This window comes from Hyla sarda, chromosome 3 (genome assembly GCF_029499605.1).
Source record: "Hyla sarda isolate aHylSar1 chromosome 3, aHylSar1.hap1, whole genome shotgun sequence".
Lineage (NCBI taxonomy): Eukaryota > Metazoa > Chordata > Amphibia > Anura > Hylidae > Hyla > Hyla sarda.
Window position 1 is genome coordinate 405,705,681 of NC_079191.1, and position 19,891 is coordinate 405,725,571.

The window sequence follows — 19,891 nt, forward strand, 5'->3', positions numbered from 1 at the left end:
TTTCTTACAAGCTTTATATTTCCTTTATATTTGAATAGTTTATGAAGTAGTAGAACATACTTTAGTAATACTGCAAATTGATGTAGACCTTTAGGCAGCTCATCCGCTTCATGTGCATTTATCTTGATCACTTTTTCTGAAGGAGTAGTGGGCATGGTGACACTGCAGAGAAGAAAATAATATCAGGTCAATTCCATAATAAATACACATCAGTGTTAGTCTTTTTGTGCAATATATTTCTTACTGAATTATACCTGTTGTAAAAAAAAAATGCATAATGTTGATCTTCCACATTATAAATCCCACAAATAAAAGGTATGCAGTAATATAAATGATGTACAACACATAAGATTGCACATTCAATTAAAGGGATATTCCAGGATTTTTTTTTATTTGACTATGCTACAGGGGCTGTAACATTAGTGTAGTTCATAATACAGTGTCTGTACCTGTGTGTGACGGTTTTCTCACAATTCTTCTGTGATTTTCACCCCAATATTTATTTTTACCTGCATACAAAATGACTGTTGTCTTGGATTTTTCCCAGCTTGCAATGCAGCTGAGACCTGACTGACTAGTCAGCTGATGACAGGGAGCCTGTCTGCTTCAATGGGTGGAGGGATCAATCTGCAACTAATGCAACAGCTGTAGGCACCCTGATTGAAAACCACAGGTCTTTTGTTTCAATGGGTGGGGTGGCGGATGTGTGGGGGGGAGGAAAATGGAATTGTGGGATTTGTAGTAAAAAAAACATAAGTCAAACAGGAAATACAAGTTCACAAAAAGCTAGTCACAGTGTTATGGTAATCTCCCAACATGGCCATTTAGCTCCAAGACAAGCGCAGATCCTTCCTAAGCATGTCCATTACTGCCTGCCAGGTACCTTATGGTGGAGAAACCCTTTAATATAATATACCAAAAGAATACTGCAACGTATGGGAACCCACTTTAGAAGCAAGTGCGGCTCCTACTTTGGTAAACTTGGAATTACTATTTACCATGCTATTTGCTATATGTGTTTGAATTTGAAATGTGTAGTTCTATATTGCTCCTGTAGTGGCCACTGTAGCATATTTGTGCACCTTCTGGCGATTCAAGATCTGACCACCAAGGTGACTCCCAGTCGAGAAGGAATTGTTCAGCAGGCCTTTAAGTTCCCATAGTCATCATGTTGAATATAAACTAACTTACTAAGAAATAAATAGAACTATACAAGTCATAAAACTGAAAAGCTCTATAAATATATTTATTTGGGATTCTTTTTATGCACTAGTGATTATTGAATCTATTTTTGCAAGATATGTAAATAAAACCCCAAACCATCATGTATGCCATCTAGTTTATAGACACGTACCAAGTCTCACTAGATTGAAGTTCTCCATTCCCATCAACTTTCCAAAGGAAATCATCAAAATCTTTCACTTTTGCCATGAAAATCTCTGCTAGGGACCTGGTCCTCTCCAATGTTTCTGTTTCTTCCTCTTTGCTTCGATAGTTGACACTGGTCAGATCAACTGGTAAAAAGGACAGTAAATTGTTCATATCCCATCCGTACATCCCGACCCCATATGCCCTCCTCATATACCGCTCTCATAACTCAACCTCATATCCCAACCTCATTTCCCTTACTGATATCCAGACCTCATATCCCAATTTCATATTCCGTCCTCAAATTCTGACCTCACAGCTCATCCTGACATATCGACCTCCCATCATGTCCTCATATCCCGACCTAACTTCCTGATCTCATATCCCAACCTCATATCCTGTCCTTTCATCCTGACATCACATATCGACCTACCATTCCGTCCTCACATCCCAACCTAATTTCCCGATCACATATCCAGACCTCATATCCTGTCCTAATTCTCTGTCCTCATAGCCGGACCTTATATCCAGACCTCATATCCTGTCTTAATATCCTGTCCTCATATCCAGAACTCATATCCAGACCTTATACCCTGACCTCATAGCCTGACCATATATATTGCCCTCATATCCCGGCCTCATATCAAGTCTTTATATCTGTCCTCATATCCCGTCCCCATATCCCGTCCTCATATCCAGAGATCTTATCCCGTCCTCATATCCTACCCCCCACACTAACTACTCTCTGCAACTGCCTGCCAGACAGTTGGTAGGATGTTCAAAAGTCCTGGGCAATCTCGGCAGCTCGAGAGTAACGTGATCAGGAAATGTACCGGAAGTCTCATAGACTTGCATGGGACTTTAGACAAAAAACAAAAACATATAAAAACCATATATATTTACCATATAAGTATAAGTATACCGACTTACCATAAAAATCAGCAGGGTTACTATATCGAGGACATGGGTACCCTATAGAAGAGAAGTACTGAACCATGTCTTTTGCTGTTCCGGAGTAGATAGTGGCTCCAGATGACAAAAGAAGAACTAGATTGAAGAGCTGGAATATGTCCGATCTAGGCTGGTGGATAGATAGTAGAACCAATCGGTTTCCCCGAGCCAGTCGAGACAAGGTTATCACAAGATTATGTGCTGTAAAGCTATCCAGGCCAGAGGTGGGTTCATCCAATATCAGAATGCCTGCACAGAGGAAGATGTGTAGAGAGAAATAAGACAAGCCTATAGAATGCAGCCTTCGGCGGTCCGGGCATGCTACGAGTTGTAGATTTGAAACAGCTGGAGGCACCCTGGTTGGGAAACACTGATAAAATGTATAACATAGAAACCAGTGAATAAACAGAAATGATACTACACTTTGGTTGACGTAAAGGACATAGATGGGGGAGATTTATCAAAACCTGTCTAGAGGAAAAGTTGCTGACTTGCCCATAGAAACCAATCAGATCGCTTCTTTCATTTTCGAAAAGGTCTTTGCATAATGAAAGAAGCGATCTGAGTGGTTGCTATGGGCAACTCAGCAACTTTTCCTCTGGACAAATTTTGATAAATCTCCTCCATGGTCCTCCTTGGTTTTGTCTTTAAAAAGTGCATATTTTGTTTACAACATTTACAAGTGATAAAAAATATACCGCCCCCTTTATGGGATTGTCTGGTGTACATGGGAATAGTGTAATACTTAATTTCCCCTGTGGGGGTGCTGCAGGGAGATTGAACACCTGTCAGATTCCCTCACAGATTACAGGTGATAACTGCTCTCAGCAGTGGCATACCCTGTAATGATAACACACCATTCAACAAGGCCGATCATAGAACGGGTAGGGTATTTTGGGAATTAATCTTACTTTATGATCAGTATTATATTTCTATTATATAAAGGAGGCTTTAAGGCTTCTTACCAGGATTCCACAGAAGTTGTACGGCAATGCTCACTCTTCTCCTTTCTCCACCAGATACTCCCCGCGTGTACTGATTTCCTACTTTGGTGTTTGCACATTGTCGCAACCGAAGTTCTGCTATGACGTCTTCTACCTTTAAATTTTTTTTATTTTATTAAAATGAATAAAAATCTCTATTGAAAAATCTGTTTAATTAGAGGATTTCTGATAAATATTCTATCTATCTGTCTATCTATCTATCTCTCATATCTATCTATCTATCTCATATCTATCTCAAATCTATCTATCTGTCTGTCTATCTAACATCTACTTAATATTTATCTATCTATCTAGCTCATATCTATCTATCTTGTATCTATCTATCTATCTCCTATCTATATATCTCATATCTATCTCCTATCTATCAATCTAATATCTATCTCATATCTATCTGTCTGTCTATCTATCTATCTATCTAACTAACATCTATCTATTTAATATCTATCTGTCTATTTCATACTGTATCTATCTATCTCATATATTTATTATATTTATCCATCTATTTTCTCTCTCTTTTTATCTATCTCATATCTATCTATCTATCTATATCACATCTATTTATTTATCTCTTTATCTATATCATATCTATCTAATATGTGTCTATCAGGTATTTATTCTAATGCCATATAGAGGAATTTTTTCCTCTAGTATGAGGGTTTTTGCCTTCCTCTGGATCAACTCAGTAGGGACTCATTAGGGATATAGGTTGAATTTGATGGACTTTGATCTTTTTTCACCCTTATGAACTATGTTACTATGCATCTATCTATCTATCTATCTCTCATACCTTTTATCTATCTAATATCTACCACATTTTCATTTCACATTTACCCGTTTTTGTCTCTGCTGTTCTGAATACGATCTTGGAAGTCGAAGTTTGGCGATGAAGGACAATGTCTCCCGGACGGTGAGATGGGGTAATAGTTGATCATCTTGCCGCACATGAGCCACACTCATCTTCACCAGCTGCTTGGTTGTCACCTTCCCATTAATAAGGATCTGACCGGACATTTTCTTCCCTCCTTCATCTTTACATGTAATAATGTCTAGTAATGTTGTCCTTCCACAGCCTACAGACAATAGATTGGAGGACATTTCAGTTCATATGCAATATTAATCCTGTATAAATTCCACAACAACAAAATCAGGCAATTATTGGACTCCATATTTCAAACTATTGTTCTCTCGAAAGATCATAGAAAAAGGCTCCAGATCCACCATGTTGTTACAATCCGATCCTTATTAGGGACATCAGAGAAACAGATGTTTACACATGACAGCTGAAGCTAACAGTTTTAAGCCCCTTCTGGTCCTTAGTGCATTGCGGTATTGGTGCAACTTCATAGCTATTTTCCAAAATTGTTTTAACAATAGTATCATTTTAACTCAATTTGCACAACTGCACCACCACTATGCCAATGGTGCGATTTTGGAAAATAGTGATAAAATTGGTGCGCTAAATGCCACGTGTAAACACAGTGTTAAAGGGGTACTCTGCCCCTAGACATCTTATCCCCTATGTTTGCTCCGCGACTGATGACGGGCGATACAGGGGACGGTGTTTTGTGACATCACGCCCTGCTACCTCATGATGTAATGCCCCTCCCCCTAAATGCAAGCCTATGTGAGGGGGCGTGACGGCCACCATGCCCCCTCCCAAAAACTTGTATTGATGTCTTACTTAGGGAACTGCTGTATGCCCAAGAGCTACTTCTTTTAATGTCTGGTCAATAAGGAAGGTTTTACAGGGTGCTGGCTATTGGATTCTATTTTAACCCCTTAAGGACCCATGACGTACCGGTATGTCATGAGTCCGCTCCTGGCATTTGAACGCCGTGTCTAAAGTGAAAGTAAATCATTGCCGGTTAGCTCAGGGGGCTGTTCGGGTGTCCGTGGCAAAATCGCGGCATCCCGAACAGCTGTGACACAGCAGGAGGGTCCCTTACCTTGCCTCCTGGGGTCCGATTGCCGCATGACTGCTCAGTGCCTGAGATCCAGGCATGAGCAGTCAAGCGGCAGAATCATTGATCAATGGTTTCCTATGAGAAACCATTGATCAATGTAAAATATCAGTATGTGCAGTGTTATAGCCCCCTATGGGAGCTATAACACTGCAAAGAAAAAGTTTTAAAAAAAAGTGAATAAAGAGCATTTAACCCCTTCCCTAATAAAAGTTTGAATCGCCCCCCTTTTCCCATTTAAAAAAAACCTGTAAATTAAAATTAAAATGAATATATGTGGTATCGCCGCAAACGGAAATGTCCAAATTATAAAATATATCATAATTAAACCACACGGTCAATGTGGTACGCGCAAAAAAATTCCAAAGTCCAAAATAGTGCATTTTTGGTCACTTTTTATCAATAAGTCCTATCAATGCAAAAATGGTACCGCTAAAAACTTCAGATCACGGCGCAAAAAATGAGCCCTCATACCGCCCCATAAGCAGAAAAATAAAAAAGTTATCGGGGTCAGAATATGACAATTTTAAACGTATAAATTTTCCTGCATGTAGTTTTGATTTTTTTCCAGAAGTAAGACAAAATCAAACCTACATAAGTAGGGTATCATTTTAATCGTATGGACCTACAGAATAAAGAGGTGTCATTTTTACTGAAAAAATGTACTGTGTAGAAACGGAAGCCCCCAAAAGTTACAAAATGGCGTTTTTTTTTAAATTTTGTCTCACATTGATTTTTATTCTGTTTGTGCCATAAATTTTTGGGTAAAATTACTGACGTCATTACAAAGTAGAATTGGTGGCGCAAAAAATAAGCCATCATATGGATTTTTAGATGAAAAATCGAAAGAGTTATGATTTTTTAAAGGTAAGGAGGAAAAATCGGAAATGCAAAAACGGACAAACCCCGGGTCGTTAAGGGGTTAAGTCAAACAACCTACCTGAGTTTCCAATGACTGCCAACATTTGTCCACTGGTGACTTTCAGGTTCAGGTTGGTCATTGCTGATGTCTGGGAACCTTTATTCCATTCCCAGGGCATTTTAAACTCTGCCAACTTCTCATACCATGGAATTTGAGCATTTAAATTGACCTTAGAAAATGATAATAATATTTAATCATTTTTTCATTAGAGTAAAGAAATTATATCCACACAGTGGGGCAAAAAAGTATTTAGTCAGCCACCAATTGTGCAAGTTCTCTCACTTAAAAAGATGAGAGGCCTGTAATTTTCATCATAGGTATACCTCAACTATGAGAGACATAATTAGAAAAAAATCCATAAAATCACATTGTCTGATTTTTAAAGACTTTATTTGCAAATTGTGGTGGAAAATAGGTATTTTGTTATATACCCTTTGTTGGCAATGACAGAGGTTAAACGTTTTCTGCAAGTCTTCTCAAGGTTTTCACACACTGTTGCTGGTATTTTGGCCCATTCCTCCATGCAGATCTCCTCTAGAGCAGTGATGTTTTGGGGCTGTCGCTGGGCAACATGGACTTTCAACTTCCTCCAAAGATTTTCCATGGGGTTGAGATCTGAAGAGTGGGTAGACCACTCCAGGACCTTGAAATGCTTCTTATGAAGCCACTCCTTCATTGCCCGGGTGGTGTGTTTGGGATCATTGTCATCCTGAAAGACCCAGCCACGTTTCATCTTCAATGCCCTTGCTGATGGAAGGAGGTTTTCACTCAAAATCTCACGATACATGGCCCCATTCTATCTTTCCTTTACACTGATCAGTCATCCTGGTCCCTTAGCAGAAAAACAGCCCCAAGGCATGATGTTTCCACCATCCTGTGCTTCACAGTAGGTATGGTGTTCTTTGGATGGAACTCAGCATTCTTTCTCCTCCAAACACGACAAGTTGAGTTTTTACCAAAAAGTTCTACTTTGGTTTCATCTGACCATATGACATTCTCCCAATGCTCTTCTGGATCATCCAAATGCTCTCTAGCAAACTTCAGACGGGCCCAGACATGTACTGGCTTAAGCAGGGGGACACGTCTGGCACTGCATGATTTGAGTCCCTGGCGGCGTAGTGTGTTACTGATGGTAACCTTTGTTACTTTGGTCCTAGCTCTCTGCAGGTCATTCACTAGGTCCCCCTGTGTGGTTCTGGAATTTTATCTCACCGTTCTTCAGATCATTTTGACACCATGGGGTGAGATCTTGCGTGGAGCCCCAGATTGAGGGAGATTGTCTTCCATGTTCTAATAATTGCTCCCACAGTTGATTTCTTCACACCAAGCTGCTTGCCTATTGCAGATTCAGTCTTCCCAGCCTGGTGCAGGTCTACAATTTTGTTTCTGGTGTCCTTCGACAGCCCTTTGGTCTTGGCCATAGTGGAGTTTGGAGTGTGACTGTTTGAGGTTGTGGATAGGAGTCTTTTATACTGATAACAAGTTCAAACAGGTGCCATTAATACAGGTAACAAGTGGAGGACAGAGGAGACTCTTAAAAAAGAATTTAAGAGTCTGTGAGATCCATAAATCTTGCTTGTTTGTAGGTAACCTAACACTTATTTTCCACCGTAACTTGCAAATAAATTCTTTAAAAATCAGACAATGTGATTTTATGGATTTTTTTTCTCATTATGTCTCTCATAGTTGAGGTATACCTATGATGAAAATTACAGCCCTCTCATCTTTTTAAGTGGGAGATCTTGCACAATTGGTGGCTGAGTAAATGCTTTTTTGCCCCACTGTATATAACCTCTATATCACATCTATATATATGATATATATCTCCCAGCCAGTTTCTGGTAGGTTTTAGATTTTCTTTGTTGACGTCTGTCATACTTGCACAACATATACATCACCAGGGGCGTTGCCAGGTCTGCAAAAGAACGGGGGCTAGAGCCCATAGCCCATGCCCCTAACCACACCCCAGTCATGCCCTTAACCACATCCCAGTCAAACACCTAACCATGGCTTCATTCACACCCAAGCGTGCACAGTATACCAGTATACAAGGAGAATTATCACCATACATATTACCGACATACTGTTAGTGACCATATCTAACCAAAACTAAGACCAATATTACCAATAATACCAGTACAAAAAACTGAAATTCTCAGCATCTCCAAACAAATAAAACACGTGCACACTGATAGTTTTGTGTGTTACCAGTAGGAACAAATAATACCGCCATACAATGACCACCACCACCACCATTGCCACTGACTAATAACACAATATTTGTTACTGAATAAAATAAACTATACAAAAGACTAGATTCCCAAATACAGTCACCATACAAAGGTAGATACCAGCTGTACACAGGATATGTATAACATACAAGTTATTATATACAGGACTATATAGAGGTATATACCAGCTATACACGGGCTCTGTATACCATATAAGTGATTATACACAGGTTCCATATAGAGGTAGTGGGCAGCAAAATCTACTAAAGCAAATCTGCTGCAGAAAATATGCACATGTGTACGTAGACATAAAATTACATCTAGGGATGGCGTCTTTTCTAATCGGCGGCGTCCTCTTTCCTTTTCTTCTCCATTCAGATCAGACCAACATGACGGCTTCTTCCAGCCAAAACTTCATCTCTTCGGCATCTGCAGGACAAACATGTTAGACTCTGCATTTTTCCAGTGCCAGAGCGCTCCTCTACATAATCTCCCCATCTACAAGCATTCACACTAAAAAATGCCCCCTTGGTGTCCCACTCAGTAAAAATGGGCACGTAGATAGCCAAATAGTCAGGTATGTGAGTAACTAGCCAGGTAGTTAGGTAGCAAGTTTTTTTTTTTAGGTAAGTAGGTAGGTAGTCAGGTATGTAATTAGGCAGCTAGGTAGGCATGTATGTAGATATGTTAGGTAGCCTAGTATGACACTAAGTGAGTGTTTCCCAACCTGGGTGCCTTCAGCTGTTGCAAATCTATAACTCTCAGCATGCTCAAACAGCCTTTGGCTGTCTAGGCATGCTGGGAGTTGAAGTTTTGCAACACCTGGAGGCACCCTAGTTGTGGAACACTGTCTTGGAAGCCTTTCAATGCAGTGGTTTTTTTACAACCAAGGTGACCCTAGATGTTGCAAAACTACAACTCCCAGCAAGCCCAGTCTGGGCATGCTGAGAGATGTAGTTTTCCTACATCTACAGAGGGACATAAGATGGCGGTGGGATTGTGGTGTGGCCAACACCTCTACCCCACCCCTTTAACATATGGGTCAATTTAGGCAGCATAGTTCCTCCACATTAGGTAGGCAGCATAGTTTCCCCACATTAGGTAGCATAGATTCCCCACAGTAGGTAGCAGTTTCCCCATATTAGGTAGCATAGATTCCCCGCATAGGGTAGCAGTTTCCCCACATTAGGAAGCATAGTTTCCCCACATTAGGTAGCAGTTTCCCCACATTAGGTAGCATAGATTCCCCAAATTAGGTAGCTGTTTCCTCATATTAGGTAGCATAGATTCCCCACATTAGGTACCGGTTTCCCCACATTAGGTAGCATAGTTTCCCCACATTAGGTAGCAATTTCCCAACATTAGATAGCAGTTACCCCACATTAGGTAGCATATATTCCCCACATTAGGTAGCAGTTTCCCCATATTAGGTAGCATAGATTCCCCACATTAGGTAGCAGTTTCCCCACTTTAGGTAGCATAGTCCCCCCCAGTCACAGACAGACAGAAACACACATAAACACAGATGCACAGACACACTCACCTGCTAGCGCTTCTTTTCTCCGGCGGCAGCCTGACGAGTGACGTTACCGACGTCCTCCTGCGCCAGTTGGCAGAGGAACGTCGCTTGCGCGATGTTCTTCGGCAGACCTGGGCCGGCCGGCCGCAGACTCACTGTCTTAAAGGGGCCCCTGCGCTATTGCACTGCGACCGCTTTAAAACAGTGAGCAGCAGTGGTCTCGAGACCCGGGGCTATTGGCCCCATTGGCCCCCACTGGCAACACCCTTGTACATCACTATTCTTTCAACAGATCCCCAACAACACCTAGTAATGAGGTTCTCTAGTCCCGTAGTTTCCATCACATGACGGATGCAGCACTACATTGCATTCTCCATTTATGCCAAAAGTCATGAATAAAGTGGTTTTATTTTCAATGAGATGACATGTTAGGCTATGTTGTGTCTATACATTGCAAATCCAGCAAAATGGCGTTCTGACATAAACCATGATGTACCTGTGGTGTGCCCATAGAGGGGAAAAGAGCAAATGTAAAGAAGCATGGTAGAGTGCTTTGTTCTGTTCTACATATGAAATATATACTGCCATAAAGCGTACATTATGTGCCCATTCTGCAGTTACTGTATGTTACAGTTATCAGTATAGGTTTACCTGGTAACATAGATCTTTAACTTCCAGGACATTTGCTGGCCCTGAGTATGTAAAATACAAGCTGTTGTCTTCTTCAGGAACAAATAGATCATCTTTAACATCCGACTGAAAAAGAGTCATGTATGTGGTTTATTAGGGAATCAGATGATATCAGAATACACACATAATAAATTCATAAATCAATACATGGATTATTATTATTACTAACTGAGTACCCAGCATTGCCCTGTTTTTCCTTCCTATTCCTTGTTGGGGAGGAAAATAAACAAAGGAGGAAGCTTTTGACTTTATATCCTGTCCTCATATAATGTTGTCATATCCCAACCCCATTTCCCGACCTCCTATCCCATCCTCCTATCCCGTCCTCCTATCTCCACCTCCTATCTCGTCCTCCTACCTCGACCTCCTATTCCGTCCTCCTATAACAACCACCTATCCCGACCTCCTATGTCATCCTCCTATCTCGACCTCCTATCCCGTCCTCCTATCTTGACCTCCTATCCCGTCCACCTTTCCCGTCCTCCTATATCGACCTCCTATCCCGTCCACCTTTCCTGTCCTCCTATCTCAACCTCCTATCTCGACCTCCTATCTCGACCTCCTATCCCGACCTCCCATCCCATCCACCTTTCCCGTCCTCCTATCTCGACCTCCTATCCTGACCTCCTATCCCATCCTGACCACCTTTCCCAACCTCCTATCTCGACCTCCTATCCCGACCTCCTATCCCGTCCTCCTATCCCCTCCTCCTATCCCGTCCTCCTATCTCGACCTCCTATCCGGACCTCCTATCCCGACCTCCTATCCCGACCTGTAATATGTGTACCAGGTATTGAAATATCTCCAGCCGTACGGAAGTTATGTAGGAATATACATTTCCCATTGATTTGCATGTGACTTTAAACAAAAACCCTGATCGTCACAAATGGGGTTAGTTAAGGGTTAAATTAACTATTCTATATTTTAAGTTGACATATAAGTAACATGTGACCAAGTATTATCAAAATATCTCCAGCCGTTTGGAAGTTATGCAGTAACATGTATTTCCCATTGACTTGTATGGGACTTTAAACAAAAACCCTGACCCTGGCAAATGGGGGTGAGTAAGGGTTAAATCACCTATCCTATGTTTGTTGTTGACATATAAGTAACATGTGGCCAAGTTTCATGTTAATATCTTTAGCCGTTTGGAGGTGATGCTGGAACATACACACATATTGTACATACATACATACATACACACATTGAGTTTTATATATATAGATTTTAGTTAAACATCTCAATATATATATTTTTATGTGAAAATGATTATGTTCATGGCCGGTTTAGCTTTATGCCCCAATATGTTCGACTTCAGTTACAACAGCTGAGTATGTCCTATGTAAGGCATGAAATGCCGGGACATGTAGGTTCACCAGAGGTTTCTTGTCTGATACTATACATGTGTTACAGGTTATTATAGTCTATTACTGAATTGTAGCATTTATCACCAGCAAAACAAAATATAATAAACTAAAAATAAATAATAAGAGTAATAATAATAATAGTAATAATTATTTTACACCTCTCACTAAGATTTCATCGTCTTTATAACACAATCCAAAATAATAGAATACAATATTTTATATCAAACTGAAGAGGCCTGTATATACAGTATTGATTTTGAAGTGTTAAAAAGAAAAAAAAATTATATATATATATATATATATATATATATATATACTATAAAAAAGATATATATATATATATATATATATATATATATAAATATATACACACATAAAATTCCTTTCTTATAACACATGTAACAGTTGCTGCAGGATTTCTTTTTATTAATGGTGGCCATACATCTTCAGTAGCTCTCAGTCAAATGCTTAAGAAGCCAACAGCTATCCTTTCAATGCCCGCCCCGTTAGCATGCACATGCATCTTACATCTCTTTATAATCATGGTCCTGACGTCAGAATGCAATTCATAATTATTATTCCATTTTGTATTAATAATAAAACAATATAGTTGGTATGCTGTAATTTTAATAACATAATTTATTATTAATAAATTAGTATTATTAATAATAATTAATAACAAAGGCACAGTAATTTGTAAAAACTTTTGAGATGTCATTCAAACATGTCAAACGTTTAAATCGTCCTGAGACCTTCTGCGATGCTGCAGCGTGTCTTACTCCCTGAATGTCACTCAAACTCAAGTCATTCCCCATAGACAATTATGGAGTGACTGTGTCCAATTTGGTGGCCTGCCAAGCAGTAGAGCGTTCTGATGTGTACTTTCAAGGTTATAACTCACGATTGCATCGGGTCTCAGTACTAAGATTCGGTGCGATCTACACTGAACGACATGTCAAAAGTTTTTACAAATAACAGTGACATAATAGATACTTAATTTGTTAGATGCATTTTTTTCTTATTGTCCAAAATATTTCTGTATAAACTATATTTGTTCTAAACATATATATATATATATATATATATATATATATATATACATATATATTGTATAATGATCGATACATTACATACTGATAACTATGTACTTACTCTTACAGAAGGAAAACGCCTTGGTCTTTTCACTAATTCGATGCCGCTGCTCTCGTCCATCTTGGGTACCAGCAATGTGACACACAGTCCACTATAACTGGCCCATAAATATAATATGGACCTTCAGGTCTAAGCTCAGCTTCCTCTGCAGAACCTCTTTACTCTGACAGCTGTACAGGTAGACACTAAAAGTTCATCCCAGCTCTATTATAGTAACACACTCCCTCACCAACGTAATGTCCCCTAATAAATCGCTTTGTCTATTTAGATCCAGTGTAAAAGTCTAAAGTATTATCAGATAACACCATAACATTTCCCAGCCGGCTCAGTTTATGGAAGATAAAGACAACTGCAGAGGAGGACACATGCAGAACAAGCCTCAAGTTACTGCAGGCGAATAGTAATTTTATGTATAGATCCGGGTGAGTGGGTAGGTGGCACCGTCATTGGGTGGCATGTCAGATAACATCCACCATCTGTAAACGTTATACCTTCTACTTGTTACAGATGACTAGTAACATCTAGACACATCAAGGAGAATCACTTAACTTCTACAACGCGACAGAACGATGGACGACGGCGAAGAGTCGAGTACAATGATTGCGCAACAAGGGTCCAGCTGCAGTATAAGTGTACGTAATATCTCCTATACAGTCAGGTAAGAGGATACCTATACAGTACTTACGTATAAGGAAATGGCCTCATATAAAGCAGCATTGTCTTTCATTACTACCTATATTCATTGCATACTTTTCAACCAGACGTAGTTTGTAGTTCCATCCAATGGGGGAACTGTGTAATGCAGGGGTAGGGGAAACCATTTGGTCTTCCCTGCCAAGGCAACTTCAGGTGGAACTCAAAAGTCAACAAATCGAGGAGCTTTTAACAGAATCGTAGTAATAATTTATATTTCAATAATGTAATGTTAATTTTAACCGAGGTCTATTATGGGATAGACAGGACACATCTGAGTGCATGACGGGACAGACACCTTGTTGGCTGCCTGTGGCCCATTGGCCTGTATTACCAGGACAGAAGAAAGATGATACCCAGCACTCACCAGTGACGCGCAGTAAAGATTTATCATGCCATAGTGTAGTACAAGGACGCTTTTCGGCGTGGGAGCCTTCCTCAGCTGCCTGCCTATCCTGTTAATAAAAAATAAAAAAAAGATCCTGACAGAAACGTAGACAGTTCAAACGTCCAGAATGTCCTTATGGAGAATCTATGTGCCGACATGCCCCAGACTGCGGGCGCTCCTAGCGCCCGCAGTCTGGGGCATGTCCGCACATAGATTCTCCATGCGGACATTCTGGACGTTTGAACTGTCTACGTTTCTGTCAAGATCTTTTTTTTAATGGGCCGTTTCATAGATGGCAATGCATTCCGTGCAGATTCCGCAGAAAGAATGTATAGGTTCATTCTTTCTGTGGACACAGAATGTCTGCCGTGAGCACAGCAGAATCCAATTTAATACAATGCGACTCTGCTGCTGCGGAATCTCTGGCGGAATTCCAATGCAGAATTCCACTCGGATATTCTGGACGTGTGAACATGGTGTAAGGGTAATGAAAGCCCTAGTGAAGCGATCTTTTTGAATTCTGCCATTTTATTTAAATCAAGCCAATGAATATGTGAAATAAATAATGTCATTTAGGATGGGGTCACACTGCTTTTTTGTCACTGTTTCAGTTACAGCACGTTTATTTTAGCTCTATATAACAATAGAGTCAACTACACGACAAAAAAACCTGTATAATTTACAATCCATTTTTTTTATAATGTGAGTTAATGGGAAATAGATTCTATTGTTTAGCATACAGGAACATTCATTTTTAATATTTGTTAATGTATATGTTTTTTTTGTGTAAAACATATACTTTAAATTGAAACAAAAACACAATGTGAACCCACCCTTACACTGTTATCCCATGTCTTGTCTGCATTATCACCATTATGTAACCTACTTTCTAGTGCATCAGTATAAGGCAATACATGAAAAGATTTAAGCAATCAGGGTGATTTTTTCCTGCTGGTCATTCCGGGCTAAGTAGCCAAATGGGTGGTCCTACTTAGTGATTGACACCTCTCTGTGTATACACACTTAGACAAAGTAGGACCCACTTGACTATTTAGCCATATCAACAGGAAGCCCCCAGAATGTATGTAGGTAAGTAGGCAAATCTCGAAATTAGGTAGAAGCCCCAGTATGTTGGTGGGTAGGTAATTCTCCGCCAATCAATAAGCTAGAAGCCTGAGTATGTAGGTAATTCCCCCCACCCCAGAGGCTAAAAGCCAGTAATGTGTGTTGGACTCCCTGCTCCTGTGCAGTGGCCAGGGCCAGTCCAGTCCTGACCGCTGTGCCCCCTTGCAGCAGCGAGCCTGAAGCAATCACCCCACATGCTTTATGGGAGCTACAGCCCAGGATTTACATGAATAAATGACAAATTATCCTCGAAACCTCATGCACAAAGCTATCTATGAATCTACTCAGCTAATTCTGCTCTATAACATGATGCCTGCAGACTGGACTGTTTCAGCATGACAGATTTCCTTTGAGTGACTGTATCTGTAAGCAATGAAATTATATTAAAATGTATTTTACAGCACCCCTCTAGTATTTTATTGTATCAATCATGTCTCTTTTATCTGGGGTTTAATAATTTAATGCCATCTGGGGTTGGAGTTCTTTCTCTCTTTATCTTTCTACTGCAGTAAACTTCTGTATAAACTGGACTTTGATCTCTGCTTTGTTTGTATGGATGTGTCACTGATATCTAGTATTAGGCCTGTGTCCAAGTATGTTTGTACAGTTACCACAAGCCTTCAGCATAGGCCTCTTATGTGCAATATGTTTATATTGTTACAGTAATTCCTAACATATAACCCAGTTTATCTTGGTTGACAGAATGTTGGACTTTGCCTGTTCTTTCTGTCTGCTATTTTTAATCTGTTTGGAAAAACTTGTTTAGAAAAATTAGATAAAATGCTGACCCTAATATCTACTTGACTTAAAGGTAATTGCCATGTCTGGGGTAGGGATAAGGCAGACCTGAATCTTTCTCCAACCACTGTCTCTACCTACTTGGATGATCTGCCCTTATCGGTAGGCCCCAACTGGATGACAGTCCCTACACTCTCTAAGTGCACAAAGAGTCAAAAAAGTCATAAAGGCCAGGTTAGCAACATACAGGCAAAATGTCTGCAAAATCAACAAATAAATGGTTAACCAGGGACAAACCAAGTCAAAACCAAGTTGGCAACACGGTACAAACGGCATCAGGCCAAGGCAGGGTCAGGTCACAGCAGGTCAAGTTATATCAGACACACAGCAAATACAGGTGTCACGATGGACAGGGATAAGTGCTGCCTTAAGCTCACCCACAGCCACTCTCCTAACCTACTTGACGTTCTGCCCTAAGCGACAGAGCCTCAACTTGTCAACGATTCCTACTCTGGATATGTGCAGGGTGTAGCAATGTCAAAATAATACAGTACACAGTACAAACACAGTACAAATGTTAGGGAACAGTTCAGGACACAAAACAGGTAACAGCAAACTGACACACTAACAAACAAAACAAAGTCAGACAGACCAGAGTCAAAACCAGAAAAGAGCAGAGGTACAAAGTGTAGGTAGAAGTAGTAGTCAAAGGCAGGCAAGGGTCAGACCAGATGAACTACAAGGCACAGGACGGCAGGCAGAAGAGAAGCCAGGAAACAAGCCAAAAAGGTCAGAACTCAGCCAAGGCACATAGGAATACAAGCAGACCAACAAGTGGAGTCGAGGCGAAACATCTGCCAGTTAGGATCATCAGACAATCAGTTGGGCCAAGAGTTTTGGTCATATTAAAGGATGCAAAAAATGTGCTGGTGTGAAACTTGCCTAACTCAGGATCAATACAAACTAAAATGTTGTTTAGGTGAACTGAATCCATGAGGGACGTTTAAAAACTAAGAGAGGAGAAGTTATTAGTTGTGTGTTAGCATGTCATGTGACTGGTTATGTCTGGCAAGCCAGAATTTGTATTTTGTAATGTCATTTATTTTTGAACTTCTAGAAAGGGCGGAAATGTTCTAAACGTCTCGCCTATATGCTTCAACTATAATGAGTTTATTAAGTCTATTAAGAGTTTATTTTGTACTAATAATGATGTTTGTTCTCTCCTTAGTGAACGGGTCGGACCTTGGTGGGATATACAATCTTATTACAAAAAATGGACAAGGCAAATTTTAAGAGACGTTTCCTTTCGCATGGAGAGTGGTCAGATCATGGCAATTTTAGGAAACTCTGGTGAGTGGAAAACATTCCCTTTAATATATATATTTCAGAATCTTTCTCGATGGAAAAGAAAAAATAAACCAATAGAAAATATTCAATTGTTATTCTACCTTTAAAACCCAATGCATCAAAGAGCCTAACCTCCCCTTGTCAAAGACCTTTGTGAATGGGCCGATTATCAGCTGGTCCGTGTAAAAGGGGGGGGGGGGGGGTGATCGGAAAATGCTTGTTCGTTGGCCGATTGGATCTTTTGTGCGGCCAGGAAAATCATGGTAATCAACCGCATGTCCCCCTAAGTGAATATGGAATGTGGGCAGGCAATGAAGACATTTAGAGCTACACAAGCGATCCAGCAGTCATTTGTGTGGCCCGGTTCCACGATTGATCGGGTCTTGTGAAGGCTCAGTACACGAGCACCGATCACTGAGATCATTGATCAATCAGGAGCCCATCAGTCCTTAACACACAAGAGAATAAATCTGGATCCTGTTCTGAAACAAGCCTAGACTATCTCTATGCTACAAATAGTATTAACAAGCTCCTTAACTGGTAATTGCATTTAATGGTTAAAGATAGCACAAATTGTGAACCTGTACATGAGAGACCATAACAACCTATGATCTACCGCTCTGACTGGATTGCATAGACATAGAAGTTACAAAAGACAGAGAGAGAGAAAGACAGAGAGGTGAAGGAGGCCTTATATAGCCCCACCTTGAGGTACAGGGGATGTTTAAATACCCATGTCCCTGGCACAAATACAGCCTTAACAGGCTTAAAACTTGTGCTCATGGCTGTATACATTGCATACCTACCTGTATGATTGATTGTTGACCCCACCATAGCGGTTGAAATGTGCCATAAACCGCATCTGAGGGCACAAAATGCAAACCAAGTAGGATGGAAACAAGGTTATAATCATACCATACCAAACATATGAAAGCATTAGACATCTGATTCCATAGACTGTAAATAAACTTACATGACAGCACGAGTACCAACTAGCCAAATTTTGAATACGTGAGCCTGCACCTGGTGCTATAAAAACAGTTGGTGTCGCACCTACTGAAAAGAAAAACCTGTCAATGGGACCGGATCACATTGACATCCTAACGTATAAACATGTTTGTCAAATTTGCCAGTGGCAAGCTCAGCAGTAGAGAAAATGAATGCCTGTCAGGCACATACATAATATCACCTATACCTGCCAAAAAAGGGCAAAAAGAAAATGATTAGGTAAATGGTATGTGAGGACCTGTGACAATAAAACCTACAAGCCCATGTATATCATCATCTGACCCTCTAAGTAGATACATACTAGTTATGACGTCAGCCTGATGGCGTGACCTGTGGAATTACAATTTAACCTGTAGACGTGACAGGTCTTACACAAAACCAAACAATGAATCAAAACAAGCGACAAGCACATAAAATTGTAACCCTCTAACCAATAACTATATGCATGGAAGTCATGCCAATCTGACACCGTTCAGGAGTAAAATATGAAAGAAGCAACCACCTGAAAACTTAAAAATAAACATAGCAAAGACACCTCATTATGTTCTTCAGAAGAAAAGGAATACTCACGCTACTGAGAACCAAGCCCGGTGGAAGGAACCTTTCCTGTGCCCCAGACAGATCTTGGCGCAGTCAGTTTCCGTGTAGATATACCCGCTTTCTGGAAACCAAACTTACCTGTAAACTTAACAGTTCATTATACAGCTAGTTCACCTGAAAACAAGACAAGTCTTTTTGTAACCAAATCTATGCCTGTCGATCAGACAGGTCCTAAGTAATAGCCGTGCCTAAAGACATAATTGTTCTATGCATAACCACCGCGGCCATAGATGTAACAGGTCTTTGCAAACCATTGTGCCTGTAGAGGAAACAGATCTAAGCATAAACATCATGCCTGTACGGGTGACAGACCATTGCATAACCAGTGTGCCTGTAAGGTGCCAGACTTTTTAGTTACCATCGTGCCTGTAGATGAGACAGGTCTTTGCGAAGCCATTGTACTTCTTAAAAGCCGCCTGTGTGTTGTGATGTTATTGCTCTGAAGACGTGTCAGTAACAAATAACTGCACAGTGTATCCCCCTGCAGATGTGGCAGGCATGAAAGGTATACAACCGCCTATGTGTAGAGATTTTATTGCTCTGAAAAATGTGTCAGTAACAACAGCTGCGCTGCACTGCCCTTGCAGACATGGTAGGCATGACGGGTATACAACTGCCTATGTGTCAAGATGTTATTGCTCTGAAGAATCGTCAATTACAATTACTGCGCAGTGCATCCCCTGCAGCCGTGGCAGGTAAACACCACCTGTGTGTCACTAGGTTATTGCTCTGAAGACATGACAGCAACAATAACTGGAGTAGTGCATCCCCCTGCAGACATGGCAAGTAAGATGGGTATACAACCACCTATGTGACCAGATGTTATT

At 40.4% G+C, this 19,891-nt stretch overlaps 1 protein-coding gene across 1 annotated transcript in view; it reads right to left on the bottom strand.

Moving 5' to 3' along the window:
- Positions 1-19,891, bottom strand: part of LOC130361076 (ATP-binding cassette sub-family G member 8-like) — a 49,406-nt gene that overhangs the window by 9,314 nt on the left and 20,201 nt on the right. Inside the window, exons 3-9 of the mRNA XM_056563641.1 lie at positions 10,608-10,712; positions 6,225-6,375; positions 4,155-4,393; positions 3,285-3,417; positions 2,299-2,568; positions 1,355-1,514; positions 61-162 (exon numbers count right to left, since the gene is read on the bottom strand). Coding sequence (XP_056419616.1) covers positions 61-162; positions 1,355-1,514; positions 2,299-2,568; positions 3,285-3,417; positions 4,155-4,393; positions 6,225-6,375; positions 10,608-10,712 — 1,160 coding nt within the window. The remainder of the gene's footprint in view (positions 1-60; positions 163-1,354; positions 1,515-2,298; positions 2,569-3,284; positions 3,418-4,154; positions 4,394-6,224; positions 6,376-10,607; positions 10,713-19,891) is intronic.